The sequence below is a fragment of the Barbus barbus genome (genome assembly GCF_936440315.1).
Source record: "Barbus barbus genome assembly, chromosome: 15".
Taxonomy (NCBI): Eukaryota; Metazoa; Chordata; class Actinopteri; order Cypriniformes; family Cyprinidae; genus Barbus; species Barbus barbus.
The window spans coordinates 13417501-13438324 of record NC_136743.1 but is presented as its reverse complement, the minus strand read 5'-3'; the positions used below and the strand labels follow the sequence as shown (position 1 = coordinate 13438324).

The following is a 20824-nucleotide window of genomic DNA, read 5'->3' as shown; positions in this document are numbered from 1 at the left end:
TGTCCTAAAATGGCATTTACAATACCTGTAGCAACCACACGGCGCAGATTTACTTACCCACCACTCCTGGTCTTCCTCTCCGGTAACAATTATAACCTCCCCTTCCACAAAAGTCAACTCATCGTCATTATCTGCTTGGCAATCGTAGATGGTTTTCACACGCCTTATTTTGTTCTTGCCCTGCACAGAGATGATCTCTAGTTATTCGAGTTACATCTGTTGATCTTTTCCAGTATGCATTGCTGTTCAAAATTTTGGGGTCGGATAGATTTTTTTTTCTTCTGTTTCTGAAATAAGTCTCTTTTGATCACCAAAGATGCATTCATTAAATGAAAAATACAGTAAAAAGAGGACAATGTGAAATATTATTATTTAAAATAATTTAAATTTGGTATATTCTAAAATAGGGTTGGGCGATGTTTACCAAATTGGCATCGGACGATGTCTACAGTGAAACATCGTGATGGACGATGACATCGGGGGGCGGGGAAGCGTGAATCCGTATGAAAAAAAACAAATAACGCATTCCACGGAGCCACTAAAGGGACATTAGTCGCTTGCTAGCAGCCTGTTACATTACAGTACATGAAAGTCCACTTAGCACATACACAGAGTAAGGAGAGATGACTGATAGGACAATGGCGAATGATTTGCAGATACTGAGCACCAGAAAGTTTTTTTTTTTTTTATCCTCCCATCTCATAGGCTATTTATTCCCCTTAGGGGTTCCGTATAATTCTTAATTTCCTTTCAGAACACGGAATTGGGATGCGGCGGATTGCGGAAGAGGGGGTTGGGGGGAAGGAATCACGATGCCGGCTCAACATCGTGATGTCTGTCAGCAATCGGCGATGGATGATGGCATCGTCTATCAGCCCAACCCTATTCTAAAATTTATTTCAAATTTATTTTAAATTATGTATTTTATAACCATTACTACACGGTTCAGTGTCACATGATCCTTCAGAAATTATTCTAATATGCTAATTTGGCGATTAAAGTTGGGGTATGCATTTTTTCAAAAATGCTTTAGAAAACGAGTCGGGGCAGAGTACCAAAACAAACTTGCAGCCAATCAGCAGTAAGGGGCGTGTCTACTCATGATGCAGCGGAGAGCGAGCTCATCAGTGCACATGACGGACATTAGCCGAGCCGAGCGACGACAGAAAGATAGAGATGGTGGATAAAAAACAAAAGAGGCTTACACCGTGTCTACACCGGATGTGACAGTTGTCCTGTTGCAGTCTGTCTACACTGGACGCGACAAAGCAACCTTTGAAAATCATTTGAAATTTGTGGCAATATGTCATAAATAGAACACAGCAGCAGTTTCCTGTCGGGGATTTGTTGTGTCGCAGCACGGCATCCAGTGTAGACAGCATCACTGATTATAATGAGATTATAATGAGTTTCACAGAACTAATCGTTGCTGTACGTATGTGTGGGGCGGAGCTATCAAAATAGGGGTGAGACACTTTTGGGGTAGGGGCGTGTTTGTTTTGGTGATTTCAAATGTCAACAGTGGCTACCAGAAATCGCTTACCCCACCTTTAAGAAACATTTCTTTTTATTAACAATGTTAAAACGGTTGTGCTGCTTAATATTTTTGTGGAAACCATGATTTCATATATGTATATATATATATTTACAGGATTCTTTGATAAATAGAAAGCTGGAAAGAACAGCATATATTTAAAAAATATTATGTTAATTTATAAAAAGTCTCTACTGTCATTTTTTAAACAAATTAACGTGTCTGTGCTTCATAAAATTATTAATTTCTTTCAAAAAACAATTACTGATCCCAAACAGTAAGAAATATAAACCAAAAATGTTAAAACAATATCTAAACTAATGCCTTTTTACGTATTAATTTTTTTAATTTAGTTTACAACGCTAAAAAAATAGATAAAGGTTGTTAAAGGGATGGTTTACTCAAAAATGGTACTCTCATGAGCGCTCGTCAAAGAGAAGAAATTGTTGAATAAAGTCTTTTCTTATGCACACACAAAGTATTCTCGTAGCTTTATAAAATTACGGTTGAACCATTGATGTCACATGGACTATTTTAACAATGTAATTTCTACCTTTGAACGTTTCAGTTGAATTGCTGTCTATGCAGGGTCAGAAAACTCTTGGATTTCATAAAAAATATCTTAATTTGTGTTCCTTAGATGAACAAAGATTTTATGGGTTTGAAATGACATGAGGGTGGGTAATTAATGACAGAATGTTCATTTTTGGGGTGAACTATGCCTTTAAGTGAGGACAAAAAAGAATTTGTCCACTGGTTGTTAAACTAAAACCTTTTGGGCCCACAATACATATATAAAACTTTTTAAAAGGTCTTTCACTCACCACTGTGTTTATTTTCCGTGGCATCGGGACTGGCATCTCCACAGCTCCTGCAGGTGTACCATTAGTGTCCTCACTGGCCTGTCTTGGAGAGAGCTCCTCCTGCTGACTGGATGACTGCACCTCTGTCAGCTGGGGCTTTGGACTTGTTTCCTCCTGCGTTGTTTGCCTCTGTGTAGTCTCAGCTGCTGAAAACATCGTAGGCTTGGATGGGAGGTCAGAGAGCTGCGGCTTAGGGGGAAGATCCTTAAGCTGAGGTTTCGGGGGCAGGTCAGAAAGCTGAGGTTTGGGAGGTAAATCCGACAATTGTGGTTTTGGGGGAAGATCAGATAGCTGTGGCTTGGGGGGAAGGTCTGAGATATGCGGTTTCTGCGGCACCTCCACAGGCTGGGAGCGCTCTGCGGGTTGTGGGATTTTAGGTGGCGGCTCAGTGGGTCTAGTTATTGTATCTGAAGCTCTGGTGGGAGGTGTGTCCTGGGCCTGTGGGGGTTTCTGCAGTACATCAGGACCGGACTTGTCCACTGAGGGGAGGTGGATTGTGTCGATCTTTCGTAGTGCCACTGAAAGATGTGTTGGTCAATATAAAGTTAAAAATTAGAAATATATATAAATAACCTGTAGTTAATATCATGTTAAATGTACCTTTTTGAGGTAGTTTGGGAAGAACTCGTGGGCCAAATGTTGCTTTTGTGTTCAAAGAAGTAGTGCTGAAATCAAGAAGGGCATGTCATTAATATCTCTATAACAGACTAGAAAAATCTTAATGATGGATTTTCAAAGGTAACATGAAAATTATAAATGCTAAATCTTTATGGTCTATTTTTTTTACCTTTAAGATCGATTTGACATGCAGTAAAATGCACAAATGATAATTGTTAACTATTACATTTTAAAAATCACAAACTGTAATAGGTTTATAGAAGAAAGTTGGTGGTAAAGAAGGAAAACAGTCAGAAAATATGAAACAGCAGGTTTGTCTGAATGTGAGTGTGGTGCAGCACCTTTGCTGCTGCTGCATTCCCTCAAACTTATTGGCCGGGGATGTCCGATTTGCAGAAGGAGGTGTGGACTCACTTCCTATGAGGTTCAAAATAAAAAGAGGGAAGAGGTTTAAAGTGAGTTTGAACTTCCTGTATTCCATTAAGAGCTTTGGCCATGTTTTACACTCTTGTTTTTATGTGCTTGTGACTTTCATTTAAGTTACCAAGACATTCTAAAGATGATGCTTATTTTATGATGTTAAAATATTTTCTCCAATCCCAGCTTAATATGTCAAGACAACTATAAGAAAGCCAACTGCAGGTTGATTTTCTCTGAAAAAATATAAAAGCTGTGTCAGTTTTTGAAAGCATCACAACCAGTGCAACAGAACAAAATTTGCTCAACCAATGGCATGAGTTTGTGGGCAAACTATCTGTTTATCCGACCAATGGAAGATTAGGAGAGTGTTTGGAAAAACCTTTTTGAAAATTGGCACTTTTCACACATACAGTAGATTTTCGTGTCCCAAGACTTTTTAAAAAGCATTAATGTATTGGTTTGTATTTGTAAAATACACTATTTTACCATACAAATGAACATAGCAAAAAATGTATTTGGGCACATTAAATGAACCAAGCATGATAAGTTTCTAAACACATCCAATGCCGTTTAAAAAAATAAATTAAATGGTGATTGCAGCCTGTTCTACCTCAGAAGTCTTGATCTACCTCAGACGTCTTGACATTCTCGACTATATTTAAAAATTAAAATAAAACAATGTTACAATTTTGACATTATTTCCTAAATTCATTTTCAATCTAATTGTAATTAATAACACATTTTAATCACCATTTTAATTTTAGTTATTCTAAATTCAAGCTGGTGGAGCTAATAGCACAGACATTACACACTTTACCTTTAAACAAATTAATAAGCTAATTTAATCGCAAAAATGCAACACAATATGAACAAAAAGAATTGTTGTTATTAAGTTTGCAACGCTCAGAATCACAAAATGAAAAGAAAGCAGCCATAAGCATAAGTAATATGAATATCAAATGGAGATTAAACACTTTAACTCTCATTGTGGGGTGAGCAAAGAGAAAATACTGAAGAAAATGTAAAGTCAAGCAATAATTGTATTAACACCCTTGGGTATTTGATATGTCATGGTTCCACTCAGAAAGCTCTCAGTCTTTGATCATTAACACATACTCAAGTACAAGAGCCCTAAATCAATTACTCAGAGTATCACTTCATTGCAATGGGCATATGAAGATCAGTCTCAGAATTCATACCCACCCACTTCACACCAACACCACCACCACTATCAGCACCAAAACAACAAAATTGCAAGAATTTTGCTCTTTTCTGTCAGCAAAGGTGGCGACGGAATGTTGTTTCTGCAGTCACAAAACGGAGGTGTTGTCACCTGGACGCACCTTTGCTCTGCGGGCCCTGAAGTACAGGGCTGGGGGGGTCTGAGAGGGTGCGCTTGTGTACAGGAGGTGGAGGAGGCGCTCTCTTCTTAGACAAAGTGGAGCTGCCTCCTGCACTCGATTGTGATCCCAGCGGCAGGGAGGTGGGCGGTCCAGTGGACGGAGCTGAAAGAGTGACGAGATGACGTGATTGGTCGAGAAACAAATGAGGCCTGAGCGCATCGGAACACAAGGGCAAAGACAGCACTCCATCATCACACGAGGAGAATAAAGGGATTTCCATAAACACAATCAAAATAATCAAGAAAACTACATTTAGAGGAATAGTGCACCCAAAATTAAAATTTGCGGAAAATTTACTAATTTGATGAGTTTCTTCATCAAAACAGGTCTGGAGCAATTGTGAAGAGCATCACAATTTTGTGATGTTTTTTTCAGCTGTATGAACTCGCATTCTGACGGCACCTATTCACTGCAGAGGATCCATTGGTGAGCAAGTAATATAATGCTAGATTTCTCCAAATATGTTCCAATGAAGAAACAAACTCATCTACATCTGGAATAGCCTGAGGGTGAGCATTTTCAGCTAATTTTCATTTTTTGGGTGAATTATCCCTTTAATATGATCCCAGAATGCAGGCGGCGGGCTGATATCCGATTAGTTGAAACAAAAGCCAAAGGTTGCACATTCCAGTTCAGTTTGCAAGCAAACAGTGGTTGTGGTGTGAGAGGATGTTTCACAATCACTCACGATTAGCCTCCATTGATCGCACATTACACCTCACCCGCAATTAGAGTTAATGCAAAGACATCAGGTACATGCAAACAAGTCAATCTACCAATATGTATTACCTTTCCAAGCACCTGGCCTACTCTTTTTTTTTTATCTGCAGTGTCATGCATATTGATTTTAAAGGTGTGTTTACCTTTTGAAGTGGTCTTGCTGGCTATTGTGGGCCCCTCTGATACTGGAGATGCAGGTGTATCGTAGACGGGATTGGCAAAGGCTCCGTAGGAGAGTCGCTGTTTGTCCCTGTGTCCTAAATACCCTGGCAAAGGCAGCTTCTCCTGAGGGGACACGCTTGAGGAATGACAGAAGCTCTGAGGTCGGGGAGAACGCTCTTTCTTCACTGGACTGGGCTGGGGATGGAAAAAATATTGGTCCCACTTTAAATTAAGTGGCCTTAAGTACTATGTACTTACAGTGGTGTGAAAAAGTGTTGGCCCCCTTCCTGATTTTTTTTTTTTTTTTGCATGTTTGTCACGCATTAATGTTTCAGATCATGAAACAAATTTAAATATCAAAGATAACAAATGCAGTTTTTAAATGAAAGGGAAAACAAGATCCAAACCCACATGGTCCTGTGTGAAAAAGTGCCCCCCCTAAAACATAACTGTGGTTTATCACACCTGAGTTCAGTTTCTCTAGCCACACCCAGGCCTGATTACTGCCACACCTGATCGCAATCAAGAAATCACTTAAATAGGACCTGCCTGACAAAGTGAAGTAGACCAAAAGATCCTCAATAGCCACAAATTCAGGAACAAATGATAGAGAAAGTAATTGAGATCTATCAGTCTGGAAAAGGTTATAAAGCCATTTCTAAAGCTTTGGGACTCCAGCGAACCACAGTGAGAGCCATTATCCACAAATGGCAAAAACATGGAACAGTGGTGAACCTTCCCAGGAATGGCCGGCCGACCAAAATTACCCCAAGAGCGCAGTGACGACTCATCCAAGAGGTCACAAAAGACCCCACAACAACATCTAAAGAACTGCTTGCCTCAGTTAAGATCAGTGTTCATGACTCCACCATAAGAAAGAAACTGGGCAAAAATGGCCTGCATGGCAGAGTTCCAAGACTAAAACCGCTGCTGAGCAAAAAGAACATAAAGGCTCGTCTCAGTTTTGCCAGAAAACATCTTGATGATCCCCAAGACTTTTGGGAAAATACTCTGTGGACTGACGAGACAAAAGTTTAACTTTTTGGAAGGTATGTGTCCGATTACATCTAGTGTAAAAGAAACACAGCAATTCAGAAAAAGAACATCATACCAACAGTAAAATATGGTGGTGGTAGTGTGATGGTCTGGGGCTGTTTTGCTGCTTCAGGACCTGGAAGACTTGCTGTGATAAATGGAACCATGAATTCAGCTGTCTACCAAAAAATCCTGAAGGAAAATGTCCGGCCATCTGTTCGTGACCTCAAGCTGAAGCGAACTTGGGTTCTGCAGCAGGACAATGATCCAAAACACACCAGCAAATCCACCTCTGAATGGCTGAAGAAAAACAAAATGAAGACTTTGGAGTGGCCAAGTCAAAGTCCTGACCTGAATCCTATTGAGATGCTGTGGCATGACCTTAAAAAGGCAGTTCATGCTCGAAAACCCTCCAATGTGGCTGAATTACAACAATTCTGCCAAGATGAGTGGGCCAAAATTCCTCCACAGCGCTGTAACAGACTCATCGCATGTTATGCAAAGTTGCAATGAGGTGGCCTCTAAATGTAGCAATATTTTGATTCTCATTGTTTTCGGTTCTCATTTCTCAAGTCCTGGATCTCTGCAGATGAGGAGCCACTTTTATGATGCAATCAAATGTGATTTTGATGTTATGATAAATTTAAATCGCTTTGAGTAACTTCGCCGCTTATAAAATCATTTTCTGTGTCTGAGTGGGCAGAGAGTAGGGCTGTTAAATTGATTGATCGCAATTAATTGCTTCCAAAATAGAAGTATGTGTTTACATAATATATGTGTGTACTGTGTATATTTATATGTATATAAATACATTACAGTTTACTGCACTTTGTTATTCCTGTAATTATTTAACTATAGCTCCTAATGAATTGAAAGTCTAGCACATTCAAAGAAAATAGTTTGCTTCACATTGCAAAATAAGGTGTTACCATATGCCATGCTATTTATATGTTCATGACCCTAACAGCAGCAATATACCTCTCAAATTGTTTTCAGTGTAAACTCTGGGTAACCCCCGTAATGTTTTTTGTCTTATTTTTCTCTTATTACTTATAATGCTCACGGTTACTATACAAGGTACATAAAGCGGGAGCTCTTAACTGACAGAGCAAAGTGGAGCTCTAGTATAAGGCGGGATATGGGACAAAACAAAAAAAGGTAGCACACAAACCTTGTCATCTAGGTCATCGTCACTCTCGTCGATCTCCTCCAGCCGCAGATTCCACTCATACTCCACATGCACGTGAGGATTAAACCTCCCGGCTGCTGCCTCCACCAGCTGCACATCCAATCACAAGACATTAACGTAATACACTTCTCCACTCTGACATTAATGCCAGAAAAGGCCATGTTTTCAGTAATTACATGGCTGTATAGTGAAATTGCAGGTGGCTGTATGGCAAAATTCTTCTGTAATTAACAGTGTCGGCAACGCAGAAAAATAAGCACTGTGTACAAAATGATCACACTCACTAGCTCTTCACACTGTGCATTTTTCAGTCGTCTGGCAATGTCAAAAGCCGTCTCCCCATTTTGATTCACTGAAATGAAATACATAAATCGCAGATTTAGAAGAACCTTGCTATAACTATTGTAATTAAATTAAGGATAAACAATCACTTTTTTAAAAGATATTTAGCATATATATATTATGTTTGGGAAGATTTACATATATTCATATTGCACAAGAAGCAAAAATCAAAGCCTCCAGGTTAGCTGTAATGACAATTGTGTATTACTCCGTGCAAAGAATTTGAGGAATGAAACATGTTGGAGGATGAGTCTCCAAGCGTTCAGACTGGCATGCGGGTCGCAGAGGTCCCATTACAACTGATGTTTTTAAACCTCTGCAAAAATCCAAGAAACTTTGGCAAATCATTTTATGGCTCATTATATATAAGTTTTGGGTCAGTAAGATTTTCTTTTTTTTTTTTGATAGAAAAAAATTATACCTCAGAAAGGATACATTCAATTCATCTTTGCCATTACAGGAATACATTTCATTAAAATAGAAAACTGTTAAAGTGCAATATTTAACAATACTACAATTACATTACAACATTTTCAGACTACTGTTCTACACATTATCATCTACAATTCACAATTTTAAGTTGAAATAATCTTCAACAATCAATCATCACACAAATTAAAAATAATAAATATTATACTTAGCTCTGCCTTTATTTATTTTGAAATAACTGCAGATGAGGTCTCTCTTGAAACATCTTTGGGGAGATGCTAAAGATAACCCACTTACCTAGGTCAATAGATGGTTTTCCCCTGAGCAGCAGTTTGAGACACTCTGCCTTCTCATATGTGCAGCAGTAATGGAGAGCGGTGTTTCCACTATCCGTCTGTCTGTCTGGAGTGCCACTGTATACACACAGATCCATATTTACCATCTTGCAGCTTAATTCTCTCCCAGTGAGTGTCAGTGGACTAATATGCACAACAGAATATTCTGTCTGATACCTGTTTTGGATGAGAAAGTCAACCAGGTGCAGCGAGGTCTGGTCTGACGTCCGCACAGCAAAGTGCAGCGCTGTCTCTCCCAGGTCCTGTTGACAGTAATTCAGTCAGAATCAGAACAACATTACTGAGAATTATTTGAATTTAATTAAATATGCTGTATAGCTATATAACTTATTCTTGCAATTGACTGTGTGAATAAGCAGATTTAAGATCCTCTAAAATGAACAGGAAGCATCTTACAAAAAAAAATGAATACTGATAGACCTTTGGGCAACCATTGCTTCAACCTCACATTTGCAAAAAGCCACACTAGTCATTTGTCCTGAAGTCAGTTCATGTACACTCGGGGGAATATATAACTATATGTCTCTAAATAAGCAGCATATAAATCAGTAGGCCCATGACAAACTATTAGTCAGAGATCAATACCTGTCCTGCTTCTGGAAATGGATCCATTAGCTCCACTCCATCTGCATAGAGCTGAATAAGAGCCATCAGGTCTCGAGTTCTCACGGCCTCGTACAAGTCGCCCTGTCTAGCAGTGGCTGTAGTGGCTGTCCTCCGAGCAAACCTGTGCTCCACATACTTCGCGTTTATGTACTCCTTCCTCTCGGTCCTACAAGATTTAAAGCCTCATTTCAAAGCATATACTGCTTTACACAAATTAGTTCATTAACTACTAAACAAAGGGTCATTCTCATAGCTAACATCTGTAGTTCTGTCTACATTTGTTAATGTATACTAGGTAGGCTGGTACTTACATGTCACTTGACGATGTTGGCTTTGGTGAAGGACTCGGCAGATTCCCTTCTAATATTTCATTGAAACTGCTGTTACCCACATTCTTAGCCAGCTGTGGAGAGATTGCAATTGGCTATGAGTAACAAGCATTTCTGTCAGGACCACTGCCGTCAAAGATGACTGGCAATTAGCATACAGTTTTGGACTGGCGGTATGGTTCTGTTCTGGGCAAGAACTCCCTGCGCATCCATGCAGACTAGCATGGATGAGAGCAGCAATAACCCCCCAGGGTGAACAGAACAGAACCAACATAAATGTATTGCAGATATCATAAAAGTTCAATAATTTAACAATATAGCTGCAAGCAGCGATGGCGGGCCCAAGCCGTCAGTGCAACTGCCACCCCGGTGACATCAGGCATTACAGTAACCCTCTAGCAGTCTGGTTTTAAGGGATACAGCAATTAAAGGGTTAATCCAAACCATCAACTCTGTGAAACACACACAGATCAAAATGCATTCTATTAATATTTGTTCTATACGGACTCTGGAGTCTCACTGCCTTATTTTGTACCAGCTGAAGAAGAAGAGAGTATCCAATATTATTTTCATTATATCAAACGTAAAATATTGTCTACATCTCCTTATACAGCTACTACCCTTCCCATTTTCTTCACTGTGTTCTCAATATGCTTTGACCATGACAATTTATTATCCAAGGTGATACCCAATAGTTTTACTGCCTTAACTTGTTGAATAAGTGTTTTATTTATATATAATTTCAGCTCCGGTTTGGTCCATAGAAAATAGCTAGACCCAAACAATATACTCTTTGTTTTAGATGTATTTAGTATCAACATATTCTCTAAAATCCGCTTTTCTATGCTCTCCAACTCCTCATTCAGAACTGCATTTTTATATAGATTATAAAAGTTCTAACTGCCAATTTTGATCAATGAAACACATCCTTGCTAAATAATTGCTGAAATAATCAAACAACACAAACTTAATAAAAAAATAAATAAAATACATTTAAATTACAAGATTAATGTTCAGATTACCAAGAGTTCAGAGGAGCCGAGTTTGTCGAGTTCCATGGACTGGATGCGTGAAATATGGACTCCCATTTCCCTGTGAATCCCTGAACACTCGATGCATGTCAGGATGCCCAGGTTAGTGGATAACCATTTAGGCTCTAGAGCAGATGAAACAGGGGAAAATTAGGACTTTTATTGTATTTGTTGAGGAAATCAACAAATTGATGTGTGTCCTGCTATTCACTTCTCAGCCACAAGGTGGTACATAAAGCTATAAAACTCTATTTTGATACCATGCTTGCTGCACTGACAAAGTATCATATCCAACTGCTACAAAACTTTCACACACAAACTCAGCTAACCTGGTGCACCACAGTCACAGCAGGCTTCGTTTCCAGGCATGCGCAGCACATCCTCGATGATGGCTTTGGTCAGGTCTTCCAAACTGTCATCTCCAGCACTCTGCTCCCCACGGAACGCCATGTTCAGAGCCTCCTCCTTACTGTTAGTCAGCACTGAGATCCATCTGCACATCATACATACACATATATATGCATTAATTGCTTGCACACCTCTAGAGATGGACACACACATGCAATAAATTATGTGAAACACCACACGAACAAATAAAGGTTTGCATACAACGTTTACACACAAACACTCATTTATATATCAATATAAATGTGTCATACAGATATTATATATCAACAGACACACAAGCTTAATAACTCAAAGCAAAATATAGTATACAAAAAGGATGGGCAATATATGAAATATTCACAATGAATTTACTGGCTTTATTCTTAGATTAATATAATATAAGTCATATAAATCTTAGTCATATAAGTCATATAAATCCATATATATAGTACTGTTTAAATTTAAAAAAATATATATTTTTTTTAAGAAATGCATAATTTTATTCAGCAAGGATTAATTAAATTGATCAAAAATATTAATGCACCACTTATTGCAGTTTTCAGTGTCACATGATCCTTCACAAATCATTCTAATATGCTTATTTGCTCCTTAAGAAACATTTCTTATTATCATTACAGTTGAAAACACTTGTGCTGCTTAATATTTTTGTGGAAACTGGTACATTATTTTTGATTGATAAATTTAATGCATTCTTGCTGAAATAAACATCTGCATTTCTGTTAAAAACAACTGTTTTTAACATATTTATAGCCCAGCCAAGGATGAAATACACACAAACATCTCGTTGACATGCAGAAGCACTCATACACACACATCTTGTTCTCACTCTTGAGCACGAGAACAGAGAAATAACAGATGGTTTCAACTCTCGACCTCACAAATTCACACTTACATCACAAACTCCTGTTCATCCTCTGCCTGGAAATGATATGTTCGATTATCTGCACGGGGAAAGAAGCAGACAAATTATTAGGGGAAAGAAGTGCATTATGTTAACTGCCCTGAACACTGCACTTAGTGCTCTCTGGCCGAGTAATGGACTTCCAGAGGCCTTGCTAGCACATGGTATGGATGAAAGTACTCTGAAGTTTGGTGGGGGAAATGTTTAGCCACTCACGGGAGATAAGGTCAAAGCACTTCTTATCCTCTCCACTGGGTTTAACCTGGCAGGTCAGCAGATTCAATCTCACTGGTTGCCTGTTGGACTGGACACAGCATAATTACAGTGAGTAAATAGAGTCATAACAGTGCTTCACCAGGGCTCAGCAATGAAGAAAGCCTGATGGCCCCTGGGCCAGTTTGAGACGCGATGGGTCTGTCACTTGCTCTATAAGGCCAAATATGTCATCAGGGTGAAGGCATTTACCTGGCTAACAAACATGAGGCTTTGTCAAAACTGGAAGAGTGACCTGGAAGCATTAGTCAGTTAGTTACAATGAGTTTAAAAAATCCCACTGGATGGGGGAAACAGCAGACAGGCCTGTTTGAAAATCCAATTTGATTCTCTGCCAGTAGGCGCTTTTGGAACGTCAAATATATAACGGTTTCCACAGAAAACAAAGCAGCACTGCGTTCATGAACGCTACTTTATCAGATAAAGTCGAAATGCAATCTAAACTTTTTGAAGACACTCGGTTCTTTTCAGAGATAGCCTACATATAAAAACACCTGTGTCACATCATTGCTTGAATAAGTAAGAATGAGTAAAGTGTTTAAAACTATTAGCCTATAATTTTGAAAATGTACGAGGAAATGAGTTACCAAGCCTATGTGCCTAGGGGCTCAGCCCTGGACAGCCCAATTTAACCCCTGTGTATATATATATATATATATATATATATATATATACTGTATGTATATATATATATATATATATATGTCTTTGTAATGAGGACAGTGAAAATATTGGAAGGGCAAAAAAAAAAACTCTTGCTCAACTTATTAATTGATGCACATGTTACTAAACATTAGGGGTGTGCTCAAAATATCGATTCTTAGATACATACCGATATAATAAAAAAAGATACAGTATCGATATTCTAGCCCTTAGTATCAATACTCCGCCCAGCCATTAGGGGGCGCAGCGGCGCCCGCGAGTTTCAAAAAAACTCATGGAAAATGTTAAAGCAAGATCTATTAAGGTGCCATAGAATGAAAAACTGTCTTTACCCTGGCATATTTAAATAATAACAGTTCTGTACATGGAAATGACATACAGTGAGCCTCAAACACCATAGTTTTCTCCTTCATATGTAAATCTCGTGATTAAAAAAGACCACTGAAAAACAGGCGAATCAGAACATAACACCGACTGTGACGCAACAGTCGGGATCACTACGCCCCCAACATTTGCATAAACCCGCCCTTGTTCTAAGCCGGCCGAACCATCAGAAGCTCTGCAGGTATTGTAAATAAACAAGCGCGGACAACAGCGAAAATAACAAAATAAATGTTATGTTCCAGGCCGTGCAGGGGGTGTGAAGTGCAGGGATGGGTTGGTGTCTGTATTCAGAAAGGCACAGAAAGCAAATAACGCCACTAAAGGGACATGGTTAGCTCCTTGCTAGCGGTAGCCTGTTACAGTACATAAGATTTCACTCTCAGTAAGGAGAGATGAGGATGATGGCGAATGACTTACAGATCCTGAGCACCACTGACAAGCATCTGATCTTGTGAAATGTGTGGTAAGTACTGTTGCTCCATAATGTAAACATAGTTTGTGTGATCGCGTCTCTTGAAAGTGAACTATAACGCGATCGATGGATCGTTCAAAAGCAGTTTCAATGCCTCGCATATTAATAACGGCTCCCTGATGCCTGCGTTTTATATACAGTATAATTACCCGACGATATAACTGCGAGAGAAAGTATTTAAATATATATTTTCCTCCCTGTGCTTCCTACTTGCTGATGAGCAGTACTGTGAAACAGCCAATCAGAGCAGAGCTCATTATTATTCATGACCCTGCCAAATAAGCCAATAACAGACCGTTTCATTCTAGGGAGAAATCCTAGGGTTGTAAATGGACATGTAAAATCGTTTCTGGAGATTTTTTGCCCTTACCTAAGCCACATACCTTCTGTGTAGATATCAGAGAACAATTTAAAATACTGTATCAATGCATTCTATGGCACCTTTAAGTGATTTCATAGTGAAATATGTTATGGCAGTACATGGTGTCACAAAAAAGAATTATAAGAAGATTTAATAAGAAGTTAAGAATAAGAAGAAGATTTTGTGCTTGTGTGAGCTCAGACTGTACCCTTGGAAAGTTAAATGTTGACTTGTGGTAATTTCCAGATTAATACAATTTGTGTACAATTAATCAGAGCACTTAAAGTTGCAAATATTTAAGCAAAATGCACTTTGTTATAATGCACTTTTGTCTTCATTAAATTGAAGAAAAATGCAGAGTTCTGTTTGTTGAGTAAATGTGTTCAGCATTAACTAATTGGCTCTGGCCCATGTATTTTTATTGAATCGTATCGAATCGTGTCACATTGTATCAAATCGTATCGAGACAGCTCTGTATCGAGGTACGTATCGAATCGTGACCTGTGTATCGAGGTATGTATCGTATCGCCAGGTTCTCCAAGGTATACAGCCCTACTAAACATACTGTTGTAACAGTATTCAAATATACAGACTAAACACTCATATTCACAATTTGTTTTTTTGTATATTTTACTCAAATACTAGAGAGAAGGATCTGCTGGAAAACATTTTTTTAATTAAAAATCAATTAAAATTTTTAAATCAACCAATAAAAATTTTAAAATCTACAAAAAAAAAGGCTGAGACAAAAGCATTAGCTGGATGTAATGTGATAAAACATATGGCTACAGCTCCATATTGGAAACAATAACAGCTGTGATGAAATGAACTGCCAGCGCAGATCTTGCCTGACATCTACTGTAGGCAGTATTGAAGAAATCAAACTTCAGATACATGTAAAATATTTCTCACTGTTTATAAGAAATAACAAGTATCTGGTTGCAAATGTAGTATCCAATACATCCTGTATTGGATGCTACATTTGCAACCACTTGTTTCTTCAACAATTAAAGACTTGAGATGTGCTTAACCCACTGTATTACCATTCTGTAAACAACTATGATGACTCATTCATTGTTTTGTTTCTGAATAATTAATACAAATTTAAAACTTCATTTTGTTAAATCCAAGGTGACTAAACAGAAATACCAGCACTGCAGGAGCACTTTTGTGCTGATGAAACACACAGACGTGATGGCACAAAAGTTCTTCACATTAAAATGCTATCAGACAGGAATATGAGCACATTGCCAGAGATCGAAGAGCAAAATGCATTCGCTCCACATGGCATCTGCTGAGCAACAGCGTCCTTACAGCAGATTACACAAGGAAACTCATAGACCACCTGGGGCCCGGAGCATGCTGGGTCTCGTTCATGCTAATATCATTAGTGTATGAGTCAGATCGCACCAGGTGCATGTTTCTATGGTAACTGGGCAGCACTACCCCCCATGTTCACCTTTACACAGCGAGTGAAAGTTTTTAGTGCTATAATGAGGAAACGAAAAGTCTTAAGATAATTAAACTGTGGCAACTGTGTTGCTTCACTGTTTATACAGCTACAGCTATAATAAAAAAAAACTAAGTTAAAAATATTACCTTCTGTCGATCGGTAAGTAGTACTATGAGACAAGTACCCTTTTAATGCAAATACCAGCTAGTCACCAAACGTGAGTATATCTTGCAATATGACAAGTACTCACTGTGGCATGGGAGATGGTGAGAATGCCATTTTTCACTGAGCACTTCCTCCTCTGCCACACTTTGCGGATCCTGAGATAAAAAAAAAAAAAAAAAAAAGATTACATCCTTCTTTAGCATCTCTAAGATGTTTAAATTATTGGAAAAAAGCAGGACATTTTTACATTTTTTTTAAAAAAAGAATTCAAATTCAGTTTTGTCTCAGTCTCATCCAGTCTTCAGTGTCACATGATCCTTCAGAAATCATTCTAATATGCTGATTCTCAAGACACATCTCATATTTGTATCAATGTTGAAAACTTTATTAATATAACTGTTGAAAACAGAGTGTTTTTTTAACATTGTCTGTCACCTTTATTAAATTTAGTGTGTCCTTGCTGAATAAAACTATTAATTTCGTACTGGACCGGACTGGGAAAAAAAGTCTTACTGGGCCCATTCTTTTGAATAGTAGTATGTTAGATAACATCCTTTCTAACAAATTAACATAAATTAACATTCAAATTATGTAGTAATTTAAACATAACATTTGTGCCTCTATTTAAAAAAAAACAAAAAAAATATGCTTATTTAAGGAGAGTGCCAATGTTACATCATGTGCTTAGAAAAGCAGAAAAGCGCTATATAAATGTAATGAATTATTATTATTATTATTATGGAAAAGCATCTTGGTGCCTGATGTTTATACTGTATTTATTTGAATGGCTTGACACTCTAAAGCCTGAGAAAGCAGTGCTCAGATGTGCTAATGTTGAATCAATTAATTACAGTATAGCAAATTCCATTAGGCACGATTAAGAGACAATTAAGTGGCACTACACAGAATATTTAAAAACAACAACAACAACATTAGACTACATTTCACATCAAACTGTAAGCTCACCCATCACTCTTCTTAAACAGATAGCCCTTCTTCTCACTGCCAAACTCCTTATTGCCCTGTAGCTGGTGCATACTGTAACCGCTCTGCTTGCTCTGAGAATCCTGCACATCATCAAAAAAAAACAGCCATAATCTAATAAATCAAATGTATGACATGATTATAGTTCGAGTAAAAACTTGATTCTTTCTTGAAAGAAAAAATGCGATCAAAAGTCTGAAACTACATTAAAAGTCTGGGATTTTTATTTTTCATTAAAACTGATATAAAATAAAATGTAATGTAATGACTAATGTAAATGTTATATGATAATAATATGTAATTCTACATTATTAAATTGGAAAAACTAAAGGAAAATTAAAAGCATTTTTGGTAGTGCTTTCAGACTTTTGAACACATAATTCTATATACATAGAATAAAATCAAATGGGGAAAAAGCAGTCTGGCAACATTAGATGCTACTTTTATGAACTTACTCTCCTAGACTTCAGTTGGAAGGCAGTGAAAGGGAAAAAGGAGGAGAGGAGGAGAGGAGTCAGAAATGCACATGTCAGACTATTATTATTTCAGCATGCATAGAATAAAAATAAGAGTGAACCTAACATTATACAATATTCACAGCCGCGTTTGAGGATAATACAACGCAGAACATTGTTATCCAATCGAGACCAGAGACGTCCGGTTCAAATGGACATCTACTCCAAACAAAACACATAAAACATCAAACGCTGGTCTCTACAAAAGAGCTTGTGTTGTCACTGGCTGACCCTCATGTCCATGTTTCCTCTCTCTCATGAGAACGAATGTGTAAGCTTGCACACAACCACTGAAAACCTACCTCACATGTCTCACAGAGGCGGCAAGTGTCATGACAAACTGGACATGAAAAGCAAATTCACATCCGGACAATTCTACATGACATTTATGGAAGGAATTGGTACTATTAAGATACATTACTCTCTGTGATCAGTAAATCAAAGACAAAAAGGTCTCATCAAACCATTTTGGATTAAATGCAGAGGATATATCCTCCGGTGATGTACCTACCTCTTTCTGGTCCAGTTGTAAAGACGATTTAATGAGGTCTCTGAGAGCTGTGAGCTGTTTTTTCTCTTCGTCCTGGGTCTGTTTTATCTGACAATACAAATTTAATGTGTTAAAATATAGGGCGAAATCAGCCATATAAAACAAAGACCTAATTTTAAGATGTTGTGTAACAGTAAACACAGAGAGAGAAGGCATTGCTAGTGAACATTATTACATGTTCGAAGGAACAGTTTGATTTGAGCTATACTTTTTTCTGTCTGAATATGAAACAATATTTTACCCTCATAGACGCATATTAACAATGCTTGTCTCATGATATCATATTTAATATAATCCTAATGTTCTCACAAGTAGAGCAGCATAATAACTGAACTAACAACATATTAACAGAAAACAGCAAAAAGAATTATACAATGAAAGGTTAACTAACATTATAGAGATCAGCTGCTAATTTCTCTATATACTGCTTCAACTTGTCAGCGGTTTTCAAGCCGTCCTGGAAAAAACTGAGAGAAAACACAAGAAGAGCAAATAAAAGGCATTTGTTCAACACTACATAAAATAATGTTCAAAAGTTTGGGGTCAGTAAGATTTTTTCTTAATGTTTTTGAAATAAGCTCAGCAAAGCTATATTTATTTGATCAAAAATCAAAACAGTAAAATATTACTACGTTAAAATAACTGTTAGCTATATATACGGATATCTTAACTAATCTAGGAGACAATTACAGCAACAGACCATACATCGGTTTAGAGAAAACACTCACTTGCACTGTGCATGATAATACTTGATGAGATTCTGGAGGAGATCCACTCCCTTCTTGGTCTTAATCTCGTTCACTTTGATCAGGTACTGTTGGGAACCATGGACAATAGACACTGGTGTGTTAACAGAAAAATAAATCAAAACTGCACCCTTCTAAACACACACATTCATGCTTTGAAGTGGTTAAAGTGGCTCAGCTATAGAAATTGTGTTTAAATGCTCCACCCTGCCACATCTGGTATAAAACAGATATATAAAACAGAGGGGACCACTTTAGCCTGCATCAGCTGGTATTATAATTTACACAACAGTTCTGTCTGGTCCTCGATTCTGATTGGCTCTGAGGAGTGCAATATTCTAGTGATATCAGAACTCCAACTATTTTACTCTTTGTATCACTATAATTTTATAAATAATACTGTTTGTATCACGGAATGTAGGTTTAAGCATTTTTTAGGCGAGAATGTACTTGTTTAGACTTCAAATATGCGGATTGTTAAGAAAGATAACATCTATTTGAAAATTTGCTTCAAAGGTTTTGGAGATGTTAACTCCAGGGCGTCAGTGGCCATTCAGCGCTCATGAACCCGCTGAGAGCAACCTCACCTCGGCCAGATCTTCTGGAATTTACCGCTGGTTCTGATGTGTCTACATTATACTTTTTTTTGCTTGTATTGAAAGTTTATCTGTATATTGTTTTGATTATGAAATCCAATTGTATTAAAATCTGTTTTATTTGATTGAGCCTTGGAACTGTTTTTGATTCATTTGATAATTCAGCATTAAATTGTTGCTATTATTTTTAGTTTTTGTTATTGTTTGTTCTTTTTAAGCTGTTGTTGACATCCCATCTAAAACGTGATTTGGCCAAAAAAAACATCAACAACAATAACGTTACCACTTTAATATGTCTTGCAATATCTGTGCAGGCAAAGGTTCTGCACGATCCTCAATATTGATATAGCAGCAATATAGACAAACTTGCTGTTTTAGCAAGGGGCAGGGCAGTACTGAAACGCCGTTCGCCAATCACAACGCACTGGGACAGCTAACCAATCACAACACATTTCGTTTTTTGGAAGGTGGGCCTTCATCAAACCCGGAGCTAATCGAGCCGTTTGTGCAAGGCTGGGGAGAAAGGTATTGTAATAATCTAAATTATGTGAAAAATAATGTGATTTTCGAACCACAAAGCATGAGAGCATGTTCTAGTACACCCCCCAAAACAAAATCAAGACTTGAGCATGAATGAATGAATGAATGAATGATGCATTTATATAGCGCTTTATTGTGTATTGCTGTACACCCAAAGCGCTTTACAATCATGGGAGGGGTCTCTCCTCATCCACCACCAGTGTGCAGCATCCACTTGGATGATGCGACGGCAGCCACACTATAACGGCGCCAGTGCGCTCACCACACACTAGTTACAGGTGGAGAGGAGAGAGAGATAGAGCCAATCAAGTGGTTGGGGATTATCAGGAGGCCATGGTTGACAGGGGCCAGTGGCGGGAATTTGACCAGGACACCGGGGTTACACCCCTACTCTTTACGATGAGTGTCATGGGATTTTTAATGACCACAGAGAGTCAGGACCTCGGTTTAACGTCTCATCCAAAAGACAGTGCTTGTTGACAGTATAGTGTCACCGTCACTATACTGGGGCATTAGGACCCACACAGACCACAGGGTGAGCACTCCCTGCTGGCCTCACTAACACCTCTTCCAGCAGCACCCTAGTTTTCCCAGGAGGTCTCCCATCCAGGTTCTGACCAGGCTCAACCCTGCTTAGCTTCAGTGGGCAACCCGTCTTGGGCTGCAGGGTGATATGGCTGTGGCATCATGGCTTGGCAGCAAAATAGGACCCCTTTAACATTTTGCACATTCTGCAAGGGGTATGTAAACTTATGAATCCAACTGTATACAATGTT

The 20824-nt window shown here is 38.2% G+C and overlaps 1 protein-coding gene across 2 annotated transcripts in view; it reads right to left on the bottom strand.

Moving 5' to 3' along the window:
- The window catches only part of LOC306881193 (arf-GAP with SH3 domain, ANK repeat and PH domain-containing protein 1-like), a 49019-nt gene that overhangs the window by 2097 nt on the left and 26098 nt on the right, over positions 1–20824 (bottom strand). The window contains exons 9-29 of one of the 2 annotated variants that reach the window (XM_079435141.1): positions 18895–18980; positions 18558–18633; positions 18128–18214; positions 17084–17184; positions 16203–16272; positions 12563–12650; positions 12338–12386; positions 11367–11530; positions 11029–11162; positions 9989–10080; positions 9657–9843; positions 9228–9313; positions 9013–9128; positions 8229–8296; positions 7927–8034; positions 5702–5915; positions 4779–4940; positions 3357–3432; positions 2998–3062; positions 2359–2915; positions 58–180 (exon numbers count right to left, since the gene is read on the bottom strand). In XM_079435141.1, the coding sequence (XP_079291267.1) occupies positions 58–180; positions 2359–2915; positions 2998–3062; positions 3357–3432; positions 4779–4940; positions 5702–5915; positions 7927–8034; positions 8229–8296; positions 9013–9128; positions 9228–9313; positions 9657–9843; positions 9989–10080; positions 11029–11162; positions 11367–11530; positions 12338–12386; positions 12563–12650; positions 16203–16272; positions 17084–17184; positions 18128–18214; positions 18558–18633; positions 18895–18980 (2709 nt within the window). The remainder of the gene's footprint in view (positions 1–57; positions 181–2358; positions 2916–2997; positions 3063–3356; positions 3433–4778; positions 4941–5701; positions 5916–7926; positions 8035–8228; positions 8297–9012; positions 9129–9227; positions 9314–9656; positions 9844–9988; positions 10081–11028; positions 11163–11366; positions 11531–12337; positions 12387–12562; positions 12651–16202; positions 16273–17083; positions 17185–18127; positions 18215–18557; positions 18634–18894; positions 18981–20824) is intronic. The other variant, XM_079435142.1, reaches the window with a different exon arrangement.